Source organism: Mytilus edulis, chromosome 8, assembly GCF_963676685.1.
Source record: "Mytilus edulis chromosome 8, xbMytEdul2.2, whole genome shotgun sequence".
Taxonomy (NCBI): domain Eukaryota; kingdom Metazoa; phylum Mollusca; class Bivalvia; order Mytilida; family Mytilidae; genus Mytilus; species Mytilus edulis.
Window position 1 is genome coordinate 16,118,742 of NC_092351.1, and position 23,795 is coordinate 16,142,536.

General features: G+C 32.1%; 1 protein-coding gene across 1 annotated transcript; it reads right to left on the reverse strand.

Annotated features, from left to right (window-relative positions):
- Positions 1-2,794: 2,794 nt before the first annotated feature.
- On the reverse strand, positions 2,795-17,915 carry LOC139484934 (ectonucleoside triphosphate diphosphohydrolase 1-like). The gene is made up of 7 exons (XM_071268982.1): positions 17,705-17,915; positions 16,454-16,793; positions 14,332-14,518; positions 11,111-11,352; positions 10,075-10,364; positions 6,338-6,497; positions 2,795-3,149 (listed from the first exon to the last, which is right to left on the reverse strand). The coding sequence occupies exons 2-7, from the start codon at positions 16,782-16,784 to the stop codon at positions 3,067-3,069; spliced, it is 1,293 nt and encodes a 430-aa protein (XP_071125083.1). The 5' UTR covers positions 16,785-16,793; positions 17,705-17,915; the 3' UTR covers positions 2,795-3,066.
- Between the last annotated feature and the right edge of the window lie 5,880 nt (positions 17,916-23,795).

Consider the following 23,795-nt stretch of genomic DNA (forward strand, 5'->3'; position numbering starts at 1 on the left):
AACTATCCATAGCCGCTAAATGTTTATGCACTGTCCTGATTGAATCAGGGGCCTGTCGTTCAGCAGTTATCGTTTGTTGATGTGGTTCATTGGTATTTTCCCGTTTCAGGCGTCTGAATACATAAATTAGACAGTTGGTTTTCCTGTTCGAATTGTGTAAAAGGCCGTACTTTACCTGTGTTATTATTAGGATGGAAACACCCTCCCCCCCTTTTCAGACAAGGGGTCATTTTAATGTTGTAGAAAATAAAATAAAAATACCAAGGATTTGTATAATGCTACTATACAAAACCTTTTCAAAACTAAGATTTTTTTACTCAAAAAGAGGAGAAAGACATCATATTTTAAACAACTGTTCTGAAAGAAGGGTCCACTTATTTTGAATAATATTATACTGTTAAAGTAAATGTGTTAACATGGTTAAATTCCAGGAATATTACAAAATCCTTGGACATGTGTTGACCATTAAAAACAAGATAAATATATAGTTCTTTGGGAAAATATGAGCCCTTTTGTACTAAAAAGTGTTTTTTACAAAAAAAAATATATTATAACTTATTTTGACCCCTCATAAAAGGGATATTTATAACATTAAGGGGTTGCCCCCAACCTGATAATGACTTGGATGGAGAATTCAATTTGTCTCAATGTCATCACACATACATAGACCAGATTTAATTATTCAATTTTTTTCTTGGAGAACAGGGAAAAAATACTTCATAAATTAAAGAAATGTCAAAGTACAAGTCAAAAATTTGCAAATTAAATATTTTTTTATTAAAATTTTCAAATCGCGCGCCAATTTTTGGAGTCCAACAATCCGTAGAACAAGAAATTAAATTGGTGTGGCCTTACCAATAAGTATACAGATCTTAAGATTAATATAACTAAGAAGTGTGTAAAGTTTTAAGCAATAATCATACATTGTTTTAGAGATACGGCGCGACATGTGAAAAAACACACCCCTGTTTTAGTTACAAAGTCCCGTAACTCAAAATTTTTTTATCTTATTTTCACCAAAAAGTATACAGATCGTTTTACCATCATAAAAACAACTATATTAAGTTTCATGAAATTTGCACAAGTCGTTCTCAAGTTACGGTGCGACATGTTTCCGCCGGACAGATGGACAGACGTACGGACAGACAGACGAACGCCAGACATTTGTATACCATAATACGTCCCGTCAAAATTTTGACGGGCGTTTAAAAAAGGTAGACAAATATAATATAAAAACAGTATTTCATCGTATCAGGTAAAATTTTTGAAGGATTTATTCTTCTGATGTTTTAGTCTCATTGAAATCTCTTTATTTTCAACTATTATCCGGGTTTGTAATAACATGAGCAACACGACGGATGTCACATGTTGTGTCTTGTGTACTATTGGTTTTGTTTTTGTGTTTGTTTTTTTCTTTTTTAGCGATTGCGTTGTCAGTTTATTGTAATCTATGAGTTTGGATGTCCCTCTGAAATCTTTCGCCTCTCTTTTCCAAAACATGTGATGTGAGTGGAAAAATCAATGAAATCGAAAATATTCTAATGAAACTAAATAAAGGCAACAGTAATATACCGCTCTTCGAAAAATCAATTGACAGAAAACAAGTGCGGGTTACAAATCTAAAACCGAGGAAAACACATCAACCATAAGAGGAAAAACAACAAAACAAGACACTGAAATGCAGCAGCAACAAAAAAAAAACGATAATGCAACACACACAGAAACGAACTATAAGATTACAATTGCTATATTCCTGATTTGGCACAGAACATTTTAAGAAAAAAATGGTGGGTTGAACCTAGTCAGCTGGCTAGCCAGACCTCCCGCTTTTAGGGCAATGTTAAATATAACACTAAAGTGACAACAATACATGACAGGAATACAGTACAAATAAATGTTTAAAAATTGTGTACTTACAATATAAAGTAGTTTTTGAGGAAAATTTCATAACCGATCCGGTCAGTTACATGGGCCAAATGGTTGTGAAAATAGATGATGGATTCAAAGAAATGATTAACGAAAAACCCGTGTAAATCCCATATCAATTTTTGTCTTTTCAAAATGCTTTCAGACTGTATCGTGTAATTTCCATTTTTAGTTGAAATAATATGCTTTTGATTTTGAATATAATAAAATCCTTTATTCATTGACTTCATGATCAACTTCACACGTAAACGTATTATCTGTTTAACTAGGTTTTTTTTAAGTTAAATTTGTTAAGATTGTACATCTCATCTTAAGTGAAAGTATCAAAAAAGTTTTTTCTTGTGTAACTATGACTTTTTTTCATGAGAAAAGCACATAAATGGGAAAATTGAGGTAAAATGTGAAACTCATGAAAAAGGAATAAGTTTAGTATTTTTGTGATTTTACTTTACATTTTTTTTTCAAATAACCGTAGCAAAAAAAAAAAAGAAGTGCACTACCGTTTGGTTGGTTTTTCGTCAATTACTTTCTAACAGTCATGTAAACTAACTCTTGACGTTTTTAGATTTTCATAGTATATTTTAAGGTTGCCTGATATAGATTTACCATTGACAATAAAGCAAATCAAACAAGAAGTATGTGAACAATTTTCTACAGATAAGATCATTCTGAACACAAGAAAGGTCCTTGCAATGAAAAGGCATTTCTTTATTGTCAATTTTTCCTGTGTACCAGACCATCATAATGTTAGTTGTGTTCACTTTAAGATAATGAAGGTCAACTGAAGCGTTGCTACAACATTTACAAAACTATTATACCATAATTTTTCGATGTTTTTATATTAATGTTGTTATAGTGATATAATAGCAAAAGAAACATTGCTTTATTTACAAAATATACATTGCGTCATAAATTTCGTGGTCCTTTTACTCAATTATGTTCTGGTTGACTGTACATTAGTGACGTTATATTTGTCTTATATCGTTCTTCAATTACCAAGATCTGTCAATATATATATATCTGTTCAGAGCATTAGTTCGTTGATTTTGAATATTAGAACTGTACATAACTGCGATTTATAAAACAGAAAATATTCAACAATTTCCTTCCATTGCAGTGTATGGTACAATACAATGCAATTTAATTGAATAATAGTTTGGCATCAACATTGAAGGTGTAGTAACTCTTCTCCTCCTCGTAGAGAATTGCACCGATACTCCAGCCTGTAAAAATACAATAAAAAACAATAGAATGAAGATTAAGAGGAACAGCTTCAAATGTAGTATGGTATCTAAAAATACCCAATTCAACGTAAGAACCAAAACACAAATCGGGATATTTGCTTGATAGGGAAGTACATATTTGTATTTAATTTCTTACAATGTTGGTATGAGACATATTTTTTGCTGTTAAGATCGACAAATTGTTTCATGTTTTTCAATACTTTAAATGTTACATAATTTTGATTGACAAATTGATAAGATTAGGTCTGGTCTTTGATGCATTTTGACTTTAATAGTATGTCTACTCTTATAGGGTATGATACAATATTGTTCATTATAATAAGTCTACTTCGTTATATATTAAATCTTGGTATCCATATTGAAGTGAATCTGTTTCTGTACTGATTAGGTTGTACTTCCCTTTATCGAGAAAATACAGCAGCTGTTTGAAATTAAAACAAAAGCTTGTTGAACCGCACCACATGCCTTTCATTAGTTGCATTATATCATATCGACTTAATATTATTCGTGGTATTGAAAACGAGGGTTGCTGCCAAATTGAAGTAGACCTTAAAATATCCGTATATTAATATAAATCATGATGTTTTAAAATCAGACATGATTTGACAATTTTCATTTTAGAATTTTAAAATAAAGCAAATGTAAATATAATTTAATCAAGGTGCAATGGCTGTGTGTTTTGGCTTTTAAATGTGTCAACATACGAATGTCAAAGTTTCAATCTTTAAAGAGTTAAAATCAAACAAACTAACACTAATTTGTATGAAATCAACTACTATATTGAAGTGACATACATACAAATTCTTAAACAACATAACTTATAATTGTTTTAAATACCATTCTTGCGTCCTTTTTATCATTATAATGAAAGTATTCCTTCTGTTGGGATCCTAAATAATTTGCTAACGATCTTTTTTTTTTAATTTGCTAGATTCACCTTTAACTGCCTAATCTATGTTTAATGTTTCGTTAAGTGAATTAAAATACTTATAACCGAAGCCAAAAATAGAGTCGTACTATATCCGCAGCTGTAACTCTAAAAGATCAGATATAGCACTGATGTATGACAAGTTGTATATTTAATGTTCATTAGCGAGTACACAGAAATTCTAGCTGCGGTTTACGCTAGATAATTCAATTTTAATTGATGTCCTTTGTTTTACTACATCTATGATACTCATTAGTGGTTGCTTTGGACACAATGTAGGTACTCATCAATATAAATTAGAAAAGTTTTCAGTTTTAATACATTTCTGAAACTCAAACATAACGTGATTAACGTACAACAAAGACTGATTAATTATCCCTAATTAAGCCGCCTTCCTTTCGTGTATGTTGAACAAAACGTCGGTCTATTTACGATTTATTTTGACACAAAAGTTTACTCATCAAGTATACTTCAATAGTTTAAGGATCATTACATCAAAATAAATATTGATAACTGACTTATCTATAGAAAGGAACTAATTGAGCATGGGGTTAATACTAATTACTAGCGTGCAAGTGTATATCCAAACTTATACAATATTCATTAACAGAGAAACTCATTTTAGTTACAAATGTCTTTATCAGACAGTATTGATATGATTTTATAGTCAAACACTGACTATTATATAAAGGGTTTAGAAATGCTTGTTATGAAAAAAGTCAAATCACAAACATACTGAACTCAGAGCAAAATTCAAAACCTAAAGCCTCGGTCACACCTTACCGGATAGCCTAACGGATAACTTTTTTTCAATCCGTTCATGTCCGTTAGACGTCCGTTCTTATCCGTTAGACGTCCGTCCATATCCATTGCATGTCCGTTAAGCGTACGTTTTATCCGTCGACGTGCGTTCTGTCCGGTGGAAACTTTTGAACATGTTCAAAACTTTGAACGGACGTCCAACGGATAAAATGTCCGTTGAACGTCCGTTCGGCGTCCGTTTTGTACGGTACTCGTCCGTTTCGTTTCCATTTTGTATCCGTTATACATCCGTTGAAGGTCTGGAGGATAAATTCACCAACGGACTTCTACCGGACGTTTAACGCATAAAACGGATGTTGAACGAATGTGAAACGGACTTCTACCGGACGTATAACGGATAAAACGGATGATGAACGGATTTGAAACGAATAAATGGTAATTGAAAATTTTGCGTCAGAAATGCCAATTATTGGTATGTCAGATTTCTTAAGATTCATGAATTCTTATTATTCATAATCAATCTTATAGAGTAAGGGCACTTCTTCACAATCAAGCAGCTCTTATTCAGGCCAGACACTGCCCTTTGGTGGCATTTTGAAGAACAAACCAAAACCAGTTACACAGAAACATTTGAATATTTATGCGATTTACATGCATTATTATTGAAACCTTTAATTTGTCCGTATATCTTGTTCGTCCGTTTTATCCGGTACGCTTCCGTTAGGTGTCCGTTTTATGCGGTACTCGTCCGTTGGATGTACGTTCGACATCCGTTTTGTCCGGTACGTTTCCGTTTCTCGTACGTTGCATATCCGGTGTGTGTCCGTTATGCATTCGTTACACGTCCGTTTTATTCGGTCAGTACATCAACGGACTCCCAACGGATAACAATTTTGTCAACGGACAACTTTTATTTTCATCCGTTAGTCGCCCGTTCGTGCTATCCGGTAAGGTGTGACCGAGGCTTAAAGTCCCTAATCAAATGGCAAAATCAAAAGCTAAAACACATCAAACGAGTGGTTCATAACTGTCATATTTATAAAGGAATTATATTGCCTCGTCCGATGTAAGATCAAGCAGACTGACGTTAAAACAATTGTTGATAATATTAAAATTGATTTGCATGTAAATTATTATATACACTGGACCATTTCTGTTCTGGAGTAAGGTCCGTGAGTGAGATTAATTGTATAGTAGTACTGATGATATTTTAAATACGTTACGACATTCCATCAGAATTGAATTATAACTCTGAGGACTCTTGCATTAAGCCTCAACTATAATTTCCCCTAAACTAAATTGGTCAATATTTGTTACCAAATTTCACGGGGCCACTAACCATGCACATGTTTTGTTTGGAGTTGACAGTCTGATTTTGTTAGTTTTACATACAAAACACTCAATGTTGTTCTAGTTAAAGCTCAACTGAAATAAACATGTGTTATTATTGTTTTTTTCAACATGGTTATTTACATACCTATTTTAACACCGTCCAGCTTCCTCTTCGCAAATATGTTTTCTGTTTCCATGTTAAAGCCCAAAGCTTTCAGTAGTTTAGGAATGTATAGGCCATTCTGACAATCAAACGAAGCCCATCTTGAAGGAATGTTAAATTTGGCTGCAGCTTCATCTAGAGTCTGTAAAGAGAACCAATATTGTAAATATAAAAATAATGATAAATGCACTGTTAAACTTTTAACATCGATAGAACTTATCACTAAAGCAACACATACAACTGTTGATGTTATAAGTCAATACTTATTAAAAGACGTCCCACTGTCTATATCACTCTGTTCAGCTTTTAATATTATTCCGTATCATGTCTTTGTGACGTCAAATACGTTGACCCTGCCTTAATAACTTTGACCCGGACATATCAGCGACGTCATAATGTTTGAATCGACGTTAATAACTTTGACCCGAACTTATCAAGTCATCTTTTGTGTGTTGGTGAAACAAAGAAAACACTTCTGAAACACGCAAATATAGCCCGATAAATCGATAATCAGATTATCTGCATATTGATATTGTAAAATATCAGCTGCTTGACATTATATGAAGGCTTTTTGATCTCGTTCGCTACGCTCACTCGACAAAAAGCTTCATATTATGTCTCGCAGCTGATATTTTACGATATCAACATGCAGATAACCTGATAATCGGTACATCTTTCTTCGTTATTAATGTAATAGTTTTTAAAAGTAGTGGTCTTGGCTTCATAAATAAATTGTTCAAGAAAAGAACCTATGGATATCTTATATTGCATAAATGCAAGGGAAAAGAAATAAAATAGAATGCAAATACATCTAGATGGAATTGTGTTAATTGTATCGCGGTGTTGCTGTTTCCTTTTGATTTGATCGATGCTCGATAGCATTATTACTTGTAACGTAATATTTTCACGAAGTATGAACATTTTATTCACAATATCCGGGTGCCGTATACGGTGCAGGAAATGCTTACCCTTCCAGAGCACCTGATTTCACTCCCGGTTTTAGTGGAGTTCGTGTTGTTTCTTATTTATTATTTATAACTGTTGATGTAAATGTTTGGTTTTTTGAGTCTTTGTTTACTCCTTGGTTATTGTCTTATTCAGAAGTTGATTAAAGTTGCGTCATTCATAGTTTCCGTTTTAATTGCAAATCATATAAGTACAGTATGCTTGACTTTAATGGGTTCATTTTTTTTCTTAAAATGTCCTGTACCAATTCAGGAAAATGGCCATTGTTATATTATACATGTAGTTCGTTTCTGTGTGTGCTTCATTTTCAAGTTGTGTTTCTGTTGTGTCGTAGTTCTCCTCTTATATTTGATGCGTTTCCCTCAGTTTTAGTTTGTTATCTGGATTTTTTTTCTCAATCGATTTATGAATTTCGAACAGCGGTATACTACTGTTGACTTTATTCATAGCTAGCGTAGTTTCATATATTTTCTTTTTTCTAATGTGTTTCGTTCATATTTAGCCAAAAGGACCTGTATTGAGAAGGAATTTCTTTCGATTAGCTGCTAAGATAACGTTATAATCTCTGGACTAGTATTGTTCGTAAATATCCGTCATGCTATATCTGTTCTATATTTTGCCTTCGCCTTCCAATGATAAATACATATTCGTTATATATGTGCATTTCCCAAGATACCATGCTAACTCCCTGCTGCATGATCAATTTATTATCAAATGCCATTTTGTGTAGGAGGTGTGTGTATTAACCGACGAACTGCTCTTTTATTTATTTTTAGTTCTCGCATTATGAAAGGTTGTTTACCTTTTTTTTAGTCATGACAATAAATGTGAGCACAAATCCTCTCTCTCAAAAAAATAAATAAAATTGAATTATGTTAACAAGATTTTTCTGTAATCGGTTATAAAATCAGATGGCAAAACAAACACATCATCAATAAATATCTTGCTGCTCGGCACAAAAATAACACAATTTCAATCAAATACTCAACAGAGATAATGCGGAATTATATAGTTGGAGTCTTAATATACCATGCTGGTACCTTTTGAATATCTGAAATTGACTTTTAGAGTTTAATCATTAGAGAACAAAACAAGGTTAAAGTAAACATCCAGTATCCTCATTCAGTGCAATTTCAAATCAATGAATTTTCAAAAAGCACTTTCAGAACTAATTAAGTGAAATGAATTAAGGTTAATTTGAATCACTTATTGCAAACATTTGCAAGGCATACAAATATTGAAAGAGATGATTCTAATATTTGCCCCTTCATGTTTTAGATTCATGATTCAATTGTGTTACGAAGGAAAATGTCATAATTAAGTTTGACGACATTTGCAAGAAAACGAATACAAATGATCATTGCAAATACTATGACATTCAAAAAATTGTTTTATAACGTATAAACTTTAACACGTCAATCACATCTTGATTCTGTTCAACCGATATAACGTGTTTTCAGATCTATCAAGTAAATAACGTGATTTAAATATACAAAAACGTATGCTTTATAAAGATAATGCAATTACACACTAGAAGAATATATTATTCCAGCAAAATTATTCCTCTACGACATATAAAAACATTAGATAATATAGATGATATTTAATAAAATAGTTTTATTGTGGTTTTCAAGTCTAAGAGGTAAAAATGCACAATACTCGATGTAAAACTGAAGTCATACTATTAAGGTATCTATTGATGTTAACCACCATACCACATGAATATAAATTAGAGGCAATTGAATATTGCCTCAAAAACCTACTTCCAAAGACAAAAAAGACTAAAATATGTATCAGGTACAGACGTTGTCCTTACTTATGCTTAGACATGTTTTAAAATTCAGTTGTACAAACAATCTCGATTACCATTCATTCTCCAATTCTATTTTATCTTGTGGCCTTTTGGTGTAGAAAATTAAATGAGTTTAGAAACCAAATCAACAATATCATGAAAAGTATTCAATTCACTTTGAACATGGTGATAATAATAACTGTTTTTAATTATTTTTATAATTTCAAAAAATACAGATATTGAAACAGATTTCAGCGGAACTCCTTAAAGTAAACAAAACTTATTTTGTTTTAAATTTAGGTCACCGAAAACATAAATTTGACAGACACACCATTAAACTTGGCTAGAAAAATTGATACAAGTGTCTAATGTTGAAATACGAAATGAAAGAACACAAACGTTAGAAAAAAATGAAATACGAAAGGCGGTATACAACTAAAAAGAAGGGCGAAAGGTACCAAAGGGACATTCCTAAATTTATAATGGAAAGGAACGTGCAAAAGACATAAACCTTCAAAACCTATATGTACGAAGACCATATTACATAGAACGTAGAGAGCACTTGCCATATAGAACATAATAAAAACTATAAAACAACCAAAAAAAAGATTGGCAAAATAAATCCAACGTAAAATTTGCCTGAGAGGAACGAAACCTAAGTTTCTTAAGAATTTCAAAATGTACAAACGGGCAATTCGGAAAGGATTTTTTTTTTTAACAAAGTCAGAATCAAAGAAGAAGAGCACTGTTAGAATAAGCATGCATTGAACAGTCGAACTATTATGTACAGAAATTCAAGGATCTGAATGTTAACACTGGAAAATTTTGGTAGAAAATAAGAATGAGTTTCCTCTTTACACTCATCATTAAAGCTGAATAGAACCGAAATAAAAATATAATAGCAAATACTGAAATTTGTGAATAAAAATACACTAATCCTAATCTGTACGAAACTATTTACCAATCTACAGTAATTTGTTGCCATCAGGTACATATCTACTGGTCTCATCAAGTCGTTATCATTGAGAAGTCCAAGTTCGTCTGCTGTGAGGTATATTGAGCCAAGTGCTAAGAAGTTTTCCCTGTGAACTGGTGGTCCATAGACAGATCCAATTGTACATGGTTTGGGAGAACAAAGAAATTCTGGGATCTTTGGTAAATATGTGTCTATGATACGAACACATTCGGTTGCATTACTGGCCCCGTGTATGGTGACAGTCTTGCCTTCCGAAGTAACGTTGTGTGAATCGCCTATAAATAAATAAATTGCATAGTCCGGACCTTCTGTTAATCTTAATGTGAATAATCGTTTGATAAATATATGTTTAATCAGTTTTCTTAAGCATTCATTCACTGGCAACCTTTTTGAATGACTTTCAAATAAATACCAAGTTTACATATCAATCATTCTGCTCATTCAAAGTATAATGTTTGAATCAACTCTTACTTTTACAACAGCAGAACAGGTTCTTTGGGTATATTTGTCCAGCGTTTCAAAAATATTCAAAAAGACAATTAGTCAGAGATTCATTATATCTGAATAGTGCAAATTAGTAATATGTATAGGGAGTGAACCAACTTTCTTCCAAGTTAATCTAACATTCCCTCGGAAAGAAGTAGACCGATCAACACGCCTGTTTTTAAGTTTCCGAGTAGGAAGCATTGATTTCATTCTTATGACAGAAACGTTATTACATCATTAGACGAAAAGATTTATTCTTTTAGTGGTTATTGAATTCTTTATCATATTTTTATTAATAAATACGAAATTAAAAAAAAAATCTCTTTTTGTTTATTTTTTATCCACAAGTATTATTTGTAACAAAATCTTCAAGAGTTAACTTTAAAAAAATATATATTGTTTTTGACTGCATTAATGTTTTTTATTCTGTATTCAATAACCAAACAGATTATTAATACTAGAAATACAACTTTATTTTATACATCAAGAAATTGCGTAAAGAATTGTGAAATGTATATAGTTTTGTTTTGTATACCTTTGAGCATACATGGATTCGTCAGCACGACAGCTTGCATGTTCTGTCTTACTAGATACTCCTCAATCCTCATGCCAATAGATTTGGCGCCATATGAGAGGAAGCTGTGTGCATATACATCGTATTCCCGTCCACCTATGATCACAGCTTGTTTTCCTGCGTAAATTGGTCTTTCGGGAATGAAAGCTATTTGCATTGATCCACCACCAACTTCAACCATACCAATCGTGTCTTTATGAGTTCTGTACGAAAAAAATATTACACAGAAGTTCTGTATTAAAATAATGTTACATATTCAAACGAAATCACAGAATATTAATACAGAATTCTTTAAAATAACAAATTACTAACTTTCAAATTTTTAATGTTGAACTTTCAAATATTTATTTGTTTTGACAGCTTCATCGTTAGAACTTTTTCCAGAACAAATATGACTTAATTTTCTTGACATTTAAATGTCTTAGTTGAGAGACAATGCGTATATGCTAGGGTCTACGACACAATTGATTTGTTCATAAATTGCGCCATTCTCATCTATATGATAAATAAGTTAACAAGGTTATTGTGTGACATTTGGACTTTTGGATATAGCTGAATATAATGATATACATGGGAAACCTTTAATAACGAGGTATAGAGTAGGTCAGCTCCCAAAAAGACAACTGTTTTACAAAAATGTTCAGTTTCAATAAATAAAATTTTCAATCTATCGATATTTATTTCACTGCAATAGAAAACCTAGTAAATCGTAACTATATATATAAAATATTTCGTAAAGGAGTAGGGCTTAAATATTTATTATTCTAACATGACGTCCGTCAAACGATTTAAGTACACAACCGTGGTAAAATATGAATATATTGCCTCGGCTGTTCCGGTCGTACTCCCCCGTCATATGTTGTTTTTTATGAATGGGCTTCCCAACGTCATAGTCTTGAGAATATAAGCATTTTTCGGGAAAATGCACGCTTATGCAAACGATTATCACCACAACAAGGAAACGTCAATAAACGATGCTTAAATGTGTTATAATTAGATATAGGAAGTGCCAATGAGACAACTCTCCATCCAAATAACAGTTTATAAAAGTAAACCATTATAGGTCAAGGTACGGTCTTCAATACGGAGCCTTATGTTATACATATAAGACATAAGTAAATTATCATTTAAATTCATAAAAACTATCTAAATACGTTATTGTTAATAGTTCAATCATGTCACTAATTCAGTTTTCTCCGTTCTTTTACGTCAATTTAATAGTGCGTTTATTTATGGGAACGGCAAATATTTGCCTGCACCTAGAGCGCTTCAATCCAAAATAATTGCCGTATATTTCCTATTAGAATCGAAATAATTCATTGGGGCTTGAATATATCGTGATTTTATCTATCGCTCAGGATAAAATATTTGGCATAAACGGACCACTAGTGGTAAAATCGCTGTCGCTCAGGGTAAAATATTTGGCATAAAGGGACAACCCATGGTAAAATCACGATATATTCAAGCCCCTATGAATTATTTCTTCATTTTACAGATGTAAATAAACTCTGATAGTTATTTTCGAATATTTTGTTAAGGAAAAATCCGATAGGATAGTGTATACTTGTTTTCCGTGCATGAGGAAGATATGAAGATTTGTTCACCCAAGAATATTCATATTTCACGAGGGTTTTGTCCGAGGGAAATATGATTCATCGAGGGTGAGCACATCTTCATATCTCTCGAAGCCATAGGAAATGAAAGTTGAAATATATGCTTTGTTTACTACCCTTTTCTTTTCTAACATCCCAGCTCCTTTGTTCTAACAGGGTGATCTGAGTCGGATGACCCCTACCAGATCGCCCGTTTCAGTTTCTTTGTTATGCATGCTTTCCTTTGTTCTGTAACATTTTGGCGGGAAAGTCAAATCCACTATAAAACTTATAATTAATTATACTGAAAAGACTATCTATCAAAATTCACGTAGAATAAATCCAGTGTATATGCTGGGATTCGAACTCAAGACCTTTAGCATATCAAGCCATGACAGATACCAATACACCAGGACGACTGGATACGAACTAACAGTAATTTAACATACTTAAAGGAAGCAAGATCTTTTCATAAGTGGGGCGAGTTGGCAGACGTTTATTCAGTGGGGTTTAAACCATTTTCGTTAATAAGTGAGTTGTCAGACTTATTGTTCAATTTGATTTTACTCTTTTTCAAAAGTGGGGCGAGTTGGTAAACAAGAGTGGGGCGATTATTTTATTAAATGGCGATATATTGTAGGCCGATTTGCAAGTGGGCGATTTGCAAGTGGGGGGGGGGAGTTGACATTGTTTATATCTACTCATTGTGTTCGGGGGTCATAAAGGGTATACATCATATAGTAATGTATAAAGTATATTATAATGAATTGTAAATGGTTTTTCGTCTAATCTAAAACAGCGTGGATGTAAAATAGTTATCCCATTCGGACTTCGTGTGTCAGTGTTAGATCACCGTCTGGCCTCCGGCAATCGAGGTGATCGTACACTGACACGCCGCGTCCTTGTGGGATAACTATTACTTATCCGCTTGTTTTTATTACTAAACACGACATACACATTGATAATAGCTATCGCTATTTAAAACAAACGAGTTCAAAACCATGTGTACATTTATTGCGCGTAACGTTGCACGATGTAGTCCCGACATTTTGGAGGGGAATTTGAAGCTCTGTGTAATGACAGGTGGGATAGTCCTAACCAATCAATTATTGATTTAACCATCGATATATACATAGTCGGAAAAAGCTGTAATTGTGTTACATGTATTCCATGAAACGCTGAAGAATTCTTTTTTATAGTACCATTTCCTTTATAATTGTAGTTATTGAAATGTATCAACAAAAGCGTTTTTTTCCAACGTAAGAATAAAACGTACATGATGAAGATAGATCACTTCAAACAATTAGACAAATTAAAAATATGAGGAGAATATAAATTACTGTATTTAACCATATCAATTTAAGTTATTTTAAAAAAAAATTTCAGAAACTGAATTTAAGTACATGTAGATATCCATATTAAATCTTCTTTGTGCACTAATAACCGATTTAACTTTAAAGCACTATGTTCATATTAAAACCATATTATTGATTTCGCTAACAATTGCCAGTTGATCGAATTTACCATATTAATACAAAGTTAAGTCTTCAATTTAATCTTGTCCCTTACTTCTATTAGAAAGTCACTTACTTAGATATATCAAACATATTGTAAAGATAGTTTATTGATATCCAGGCAAATAAAGCCTCTTCTTCACCACTCAATATCCTTGCATAGCCATCAAGGTACTTAAATGGATTCATACTTCCGTTTGACATGAACAATATAACTTCCTTAAGAATATTATCAGTACTGTCTTCATCAAGGAATCGTAAACCTGTAAACATATAATAAACATATAAAACTCGTGCAAAAACTTCAAGGGCAAATAGTGTATTTCTTATGAAGGAAAACAGTTGATGCCAGGGTTAACAAGGATATATTTCTTTTGTCACGTATTTCTTGATTAGCATTTAAATTGCACTCGCTTCTGTAAACCTTGCTTGTGCATACATGTTTGAACTAGTTTCGTTTCATCATAGGGGAAGACATATCAATATTGTTTTGAATAGAACAGTGATGTTTAATAAGTTCGACTTCATCTGAATGAAAGGGCTGTGCCACATGTATATGCAATAACATTCATTTCCTGTAAGCATATCAGTATGTTGATGGAAGGATGTTGATGTAGTTTTTGATCTGAATACATTTTTGTCATGAGCGTTTCTTCTAATTCCATATGTTGCTTTGAAATATTAAGTACCTAAGTGATATTAGAGAAGCATAATTTAGATAAAGGCTTGTTATTTCATGTTTTTTGTTTCATTTCCCCGTAAGCTTATCTTCAGATGTTTTGTAGTTGTCTGAAGGTCCAAATATCATTGAAAATATTTATAATTTAATCTTTTTTTGTTTCTTTAAAAGCCGAGATCTCATCTTTAATTCTACTTAGTTTTTGAGTGGTTTCAATGCCAGAAACAATGCAGCTATCGCTTTAAAATCTAGGATTTGTTTACGACTTGTGAATGATGAGGTTTTAATCTTATTTCAATCTAGATAATACTTTTTCTGTAATGGAAACTTATTGTAATTTAGCATAATACCGTGGACAGACACAACAATCACGGACTTCTTTCATCAATTGTACAGTAATCTAACCACAAAAATAAAACTTCCTGCCATCGTGCTAATTAAACAATGTTTGCTATTAGAGACCATTGCTTTGTTTTGAACGATTGATTTGTCGGTTTTTTGTCTGTGTAACGTCCAGGCACAAATTTAAATATCACATCATGAGTGTTCATGACAAGAATCATTTCCTACCGTATTTTCCTTAGTTTTTCCTTACACTCGAAATAATGAATAATGAGGTAGAAAAGAAATGCACTAGTGCATTGCATCTACAATGAGTTACACTGGGGATGAAGAAGAAATGCACTAGTGAATACATTAACTGGACGTTCAACTTGCCGGAATAACAACACGCTTAGAATGTTCACCAAATCGGCGTATTTGGCGACATATCAATATCCTACGCAATTGACAAATATTCACTCAACCTCTAGAAAAGGCAGTTTCACTATAACTCTGAAGCCCGGCTTTTGTTGCTGATAAAATAGATGTTAATTAATTTAAAAGAGGTTTCGTAGAGCACTTGGAAGACCTGGTAATATTTTGATTTAGCTTTATTAGTCGTTTTAAATCGACGTTAATTTTTCGACAGTACTTTTAAAAGTGACATGAATCTCAGGACTCAGTTTATGAAATTTTAATAAATCCTGACATGTTTCAAATTATTAACTAATTCCCTTCTGGTGAATCAATTGTCATAAACATTGTAAGAGGAAATACAATGATATATTTATAGCAGAAACTCCTTGCTTAAACGGGTATGAACCGAATTAGGTATCGATTATCATGAGTAGTTTCAAAAATGCAAAAACAGGTTTACATAGATATATGGTATTAGTGCCAATATGAGACTCTCCATTCAAGTAACAATTTAAAAAAGTAACCATTATAGGTCAAGGTATGGCATTTAACTCGGAGCCTTGGCTCACACCGAACAGCAAGCTATAAAGGGCTCCAAATATTCCTAGCGTAAAACCAATCAAACGGGAAAACAAACGGTCTTATCTATATAAAAACGAGAAGCGAGAAGCAATTATGAACTACATAAACAGACGACAACCACTGAACATATATTTGTGCATTTTTTGGTTTATATTTGTGGTCAATTGGAATACAATTCAACATCAAATAATGGTCCTACCTGCAGTCGCCATGAGATAAACCGATGTACTTTCATGAAGAGGTTCTGGAATCAACTGTTGTAACAAAGCGAAAATTTCCCGTAGATAAGGTCTTATCATTTTAACATCACCAACAAAGTCACTTAATGCTGGTTTGAATTTTCTATAAACAACCTCTTCAAATTTGGGTAAGTCAGTCTCAACTGTTTTTGGAATCCATCTATACAGATGAACTTTTGTACTTGTACTCCCAGCATCAAGAATTGCTCCGTACTGATAGTCTAATCGAAATGATTTGCTGAATGTAGGGAGCAAATACAAAACAAGACACAATATTCTTTTTCGATCCATGTTTAATTTCTGAAAAAAACCGACTAAATTAAAGAAAACACTTAAAAACTGATGAAAATTCTAATTTGAAGTAAATCGAATCCGCTTTTTAATATAATGCAAACAAATTTTTTAACATCAATTCTCCCTTAAGTTACTTAAAGTAATCCTTCATATCATATTGAAAAACGGTACGACATCCACAGCTAATTATCTATTACATACATTTTATTGCTATAATTGTGTTAGATAATTGTAAATAATGCATTAATTCATTTATCCTATACTTTCAATTAACATTATATTTAAATGGGGAAAAAAATGTTTAATATTTACATTTTTTGTAATCTTTTATAATCATGATACATGTGTGTGTGTAGATATGACTTTTGTCCGAAGTTTGATTTGGAACCATTACGAAAAATGTCTTGTGTCGAAATATGCCAGAGACTATCTGACATAGGTGAAAGCAACTAGTGGTCTTTACTCATATCGTATAGTTTGTTATAAAAGGCACCGACATGAGAAAATGTAAAACATCAAAATGAAAAAGTCAAACAGTGTAATTGTATGTACGAAACATTGCGCTAAAAACAAATATGACAGACAAAAACCACTCAAGTACTCCTTACTTAAAACTGTTCAAATTTAGATTTTTCTTCCGTTAAATTCAAATTATTTTCGGAACATAGGAAGTATATAAAAAACAATTATTTACCAAATTGTTTAATGTATAAATATTGGTTTTACTGTTAATATTACGCATTCTATCAAGTATTGCTATCAATGAAAGCTTTATTTGTTTATTCAACTTTCTTAATCGGCAAAAATGAATATATGATTAAAAAAAAATTAATAAGAAGTAAACATTTATATATGCATTAATTTAAAATTAAATTAATTGACGAACTTAATAACAAATTCAATATAACTGAACTCACCGTTAAATAAATGTTTCAAGATTCTCCTAGATTGTTATTGTCTGACACTTATAAAGTCACCGCTAACGTCAGAAATCCCACTGGGTTACAAATGTAGATGCGTCACAGAAAATTCATACTCAAAAGCCAAAGTGTCACCAATTCGTTCGTTGTTCAACCATCGTCATTATTTTATTTCCACTACATTAACTGGATAATAAAGTAAAGTTATGAAAAATAATTATAAAATTGTAGCACCAGTATTGTAAGTTGCACCAATCAGCTATGCAATCAATACAAAGCTACAATGTTAGAGGGCGGAGGATCTCTGTCAATTATATCAACATCTCTCGCTACATGACCACTAACTATGTTAAAAAAAGCAATTGTAAATTATTTTTCGTGTTAAGTCATACTACGAAACTAGAATGGCCAGCTATTGTCAGATAAGCTAATATCTAACAAGTTCGATACAGTTTTCTATTGGATTGCATTGTGCAGTTGAAAAACTATTTGTTTTTTCTTTACAGCCTTTGTTGAAGTACGACTACCTTGCGTATAGAACACATTTATTATTATACTTAAATTTCACGAGTATATTAATTAAGATAAATGTATTATAATCAAAGGTCCTGAAAAACATTTTGTATATATATTAAACTAACTGTATTTCCTGAATAAACAGCTTGGACTCGGGGAAACACTATAAAACATATCTGACTTGAAATATGTTTTTCATTTTTCACGGCTTCGTAGTACTACTAGTTCTATGAGAAGAATTGAAATCTGGATCCCCTTTTAATAAACCTGTGGTGATGAACTTATAAATTAGAAATACTATATCATTTCTTTGACTCTGTTATCAAGTTCAAAAGGTTTTACAAAGTTAACTTCAGTATAAACATACATTTGTACTGTAGTCCTGTCATGTAATGTTGTCATTTTAATGTTATATTTAACATTGCATCAAAAGCGGGAGGTTTGCTTACTTGCTTTATCCTGTTGCCCCTTGGTGGAGCATAGGCCACTAACGATATTTCTTCACCTTGTTCTGTTCTTTGCTAGCCTCTCCAGATCGTGCCACGTGTACCCTTCTTTCTCCATCTCGGCTGCAACATTCCTTCTCCAGGTGTATCTTGGTCTGCCCCTGCTAGCATGCCACAAAACCAGGTTCAACCAACCATTTTTTTCTTAAAATGTCCTGTACCAAGTCCGGAAAATTGCCATTGTTATATTATAGTTCATTTCTGTGTGTGTTACATTTAATGATGTGTTTCTGTTGTGTCGTTGTTCTCCTGTTATATTTGATGTGTTCCCCTCAGTTTTAGTTTGTAACCCGGGTTTTTTTCTTTTCTCAATCGATTTTAAGAATTATGAACAGCGGTATACTACTGTTGTCGTTACTTAGTATAGTGATTCTTTAAATTGGTAAAATTGTCGGAAGATTTTAAAATAGTTTAACAATCAAAGGTTGGATTAATATATTTCTTAATAAAGTATTAATAATTTTGGACTATTGTTGCTTACGTCCACTTCATTAACTCTGGTGGATAGTTGCATCATTGTCAACCATAAAACATCTCATAAATTTATATAAATCAGAAATATTTAGTGAATATTATTAAGTAGCAGTAAAGGTATATTTCCGACGATCATAACAAAAGGTTTTCAACCTAATCGTAAACATTACAATATCCAATATTTTATTTTACAAAAGAATGAAGGGGATCCTATTCTTCACATTACACATTGCGACTTGGATTGAGAAAAGTCTAATTGGCACTCATATAACATCGTCTTATAAGTATTTGCAAAGTGCTTTGATTTTGAAAATGTTTTTAATCCAAGGACATCTGGAGGTGTACTTTGGTAACATTGTAAATGCACATCTGTAGTCTATAAATCAACAATACGATATGATATTAAAACATTATTACAATGCATGTTCGATGAAACTAATGAGAACTGTCAAATTCACTGCACTTTTTCAGATATGAATTGCGAGAAACATATCACAAACTAATTCTGAAAGACGTTGAATTTTAAAAGACATTAAAATTTGATGCTTTTGATGTCGTTATTTCTGAGCTTTTCGTAAAATTCATTAAAAGAAAATTCAATTTGTAAAGACATAAATATTTTAAACATCTAAATGTCAGCAATGAAACTATAATGTGGGTTCATGGAGTGGATGCATCTTATACCATTAACTTAAAAAATATCATAATTATCATGCATTACTGATATTACCGATGCATTTATGTCGCACTGCATGAACATGCTTATAGAAAGCATGGCTTGATTTTTTAAAATTTTTATCAGACTGTTATTCATTGAGATAATCATGTAAGATTTGTTTTGAAATTGGCGAATGCTAATTTTGAAAACATAACATTTTTTCATTTGTTACATAAAGAGTTTTCACTTTCCTTTGTCCCAATTTTTAATTATGAACAAGTATATGCTCTGATGCAATTTTGACTATCATTGTCACTTACGTTATCCGACGTAGCAGGTAAGTGGTATTCAATATTTATGGTATATGTATGTGTAAATGCATGTTGTTTGGGGACCAGCCGACGCCCTCCGCTGGTTTTCTGAAGTGTGTCGCTGCGTTGGAGACTAATCGGTAGCCTTCAGCTGTTTTCTGCTCTTCGGTCGGTGTTTTATTTTTGAAACATTTCCTGTTTTAATTCTTTATTCTATGTTGAACCCATTGATTCAAACACTTGTGTCACTCTAACATTTACATTTTGATGGCTGTCAAAAAGCTTGAAAAGATGCAAATGTGATTATGGCGTCAAACACTTTTAAAAATTATAAGGCATTAAGAAAAATACAAAACATACGACCCTTGAATGAAGGTGTCTGGGTAGATCAACACGCAAGGGGGAAAACTATGACAAAAGACGAAGTCACCCAACACCTGTATCCTGATCAGATTTTTGTTTTATTATACTTTTACCTTAAGTGTGCACTACGTTATTAGAAGGACAATTGTTAAAAAACAAATACAGACATGAATTAAGATAATTTACTGATAACATCGACTGAAATGATTTGGGAATAAGAATCAGTAAATCTCGACCGCAGCGGGTGTTAATTTTCCGAATCGGCCAATTTTGGACTCAGGCGGATGCTGTTTTTAAACATTAACACCCGTTTCGAATGGTGGGCGGGTCTTATGAAAGGTGAGTGAAAATAATTAGATACCTAGTGTCCAATGAAATGAATGGATAGTATTAGAAATTTGCATTAAATATAAAGATATTATACGTGTGGTGTATATAGTTTGAGAGTCTTTTACAATAAACGTGTTCTGCTCGAAATCCCACTTCTACCTCCCCGTGTCGCTAATATCAATAAATTATATGCAAATTATACGTATCATGAGTTGTGTCGACCTGTAAATGGTCGAAAATGACAAATACAAGTTTAGGACAAATACAGACAGCCTTTTCCTTAAACAAACCAAAAACTATCATACTATGCGGTAAATTTTCTCACTGGTTACATTGGAAACCCATTGACAACAAAATATAACAAAACATGATTATCTATGATTTTTTATTGAAAGAGATACATAAGTGATCAGGTGCTGTCTTAAATTGAAAATATGGATATGCTATAATTGTTGGCAATTTTTAACATCTTATTGCAGTTTTCTGTTAAAAAAAACCCAACCCATTTTCTATATGTTATTGTAAATTATGTTGTGTCAATAACTATATATCACAAGTATGATTGAGTTATAAACGATCATCGATAATCCAATGATGCAAGTACTGTCCCTTATTGAATTTATAGGTAAATTAAAAAAGTAAAATCACAAACATACTGAACTCCGAGGAAAATTCTAAAAGTAAAGTCCCTAATCAAATGACATCAAACGAATGGATAACAACTGTCATATTCCTGACTTGGTTATGGAATTTTCTAATGTAGAAAATGATGAAATTAATCTAGTTTTATAGTTAGCTAAACCTCTCACGTGTATGACAGTCGCATAAAACTCCATTATATTGACAACGATGTGTGAAAAAACAGACACAATAGGTAAAACTGTCAATAGTAGTACAGCAGTCAACATTGTGATATCATCTTGGTCACTCTATAACAAACAAATATACTAACAAACATTAACCATGTCAAAAGAACACAATGGCGGGATGTACAAGTTCCAAAGACAATTTCAAAAATAAAAAAATGGAGTCTCATTTAGTTTTCTTAAAACAACGCTTCAAAAAAAGATTTGTAAATTATAACAAGTGTGACACTACTTGTTTGTAAATATTGTATTCATGCTGATACAAAACATATATATCTAAGCATATATAAGCGTATACATTGTAACACCATAGTTGTCTTTAAGTTGACTGTTCATCTGGTATCTTCCGTCCCTCTTTTATATGCTTTAAGTGCAGTCAAACTTTATTAGTTACAAGTACTTTCACAAGAACTCTCATTTAGTTTACCTTTCAAGGGAAATTTTCAGAGTGGTGAATTATTTTATTAACGATTTTTCTATCACATTTGATGTTGGGTAGTCAAGTTAGTAGATTTTGCCAAAAGGGCTTTCTTGCGTGTTAGTTTGGTATCGTGGCGAAAAAAAGTTTTCATATGGAAAGCAAGCACACTAGTGACCTGCCCGTTTAATTGAAAGGAAATATATCTTGGTCTTTGATCATTAATTTATTCCATAAAGGAAATTATAGAGAAGAAAATTTTAATTACACATTGTAAGCACGAATGTCAAAATCAATTTTGTGGAAATAAATTGAATAGCTCATCAACCTGATCTTTTGATCCTCTTATTGTCTTGGCGCTTTAAGAAACAATATAACTTAAATCATGAATTTGGTCAAAGAAACAATTATTTAATTATATGTAAGATTGAATCATTGTAAAGGGAATGGTTATATAAACTCATGCATAAATGCAATCATCTGTGATGTAAACTTCTATTCTCTTCTTTCAAAGACCAATAATCATTGAAAGTTTTTTACAATTCATAAAGAAGTATTTGCATGTTTCCTGAGATATTTTCATACTCACATATCTCAACAATAAATGTCTTTTAATTTCATACCTAAACTACCAATTTTAGAGAAACGCATAGTTTGTCACTATTTCAAAAAGTATAAAATAAAGTGGATAACAATATGGATATACGAAAACGCGACAGTAACTTGCATCAATTTATTTTATTAAACATTACGCACACGTTTAAGTGTTGCACATATAAAAACGAGGAATTGACTCTTATCAAGGAACGTTAAAATGTCAAAGGAACATAGCTATTACTTCTGTTTTATTATTAACATAACTGTAAAGAGAGAGGCAAACGATGGGATTTCAAACTCATAAGACAAAAATAAACTAAAAAAAGCCATGGTAAAAAAGAAAAGGACCAACAGAAAAGCAATAGTACACAAAACATAATATCACCTATCTAAATATTGAGCAACACGAACCTAACCAAAGACTAGGGATGATCCCAGGTGCTACGCTACGGATGCACCTATAAAAGCTGGAGTTGCTTATTCAAATGGTTCAAGGTGCTGTTTATATTCATCATATTTCTTTTTAATTTGATGATGGCGTTGGTCGACAATCCCTCATCAATCCGATATCCATTATTGTATCTTAAATAAAAGCTTATTTACTCACGATTGACTTTGAAACAAACGCCTGCTCCACAGGCATATGTCTTTCTTTTATTAATCAGTACATCAAAATAAATTTATAATTGACAAATCTAAGGAAATAAACTGTTCGAGCAAAGGTAGGTTCTGATTTATAACTAATACAATCGAAATTCTATCAGCTTGTATTGGAATGCTATTATTTTAAATACAGTATATAATATAGTGGGTTAGCCTTGTTTCAAATAGTATTTTCCCTTTATTAATTTTAGAAATCATTTTAAGAAACTAAGGTTACAACTCTACTATACCAGTTAAACCTTAAATAGATTTGACTTTTATTTTCAGATCCATTTTGGTCATACAGCTCTTCGACTGTTTCGATTCTTACATCCTTTGCTTTCAATTTTTCGGTTTTTGGTGGGCCTAATGAAGGTTTGTCCAGAAGCGCTTTTTGACGCGTGAAA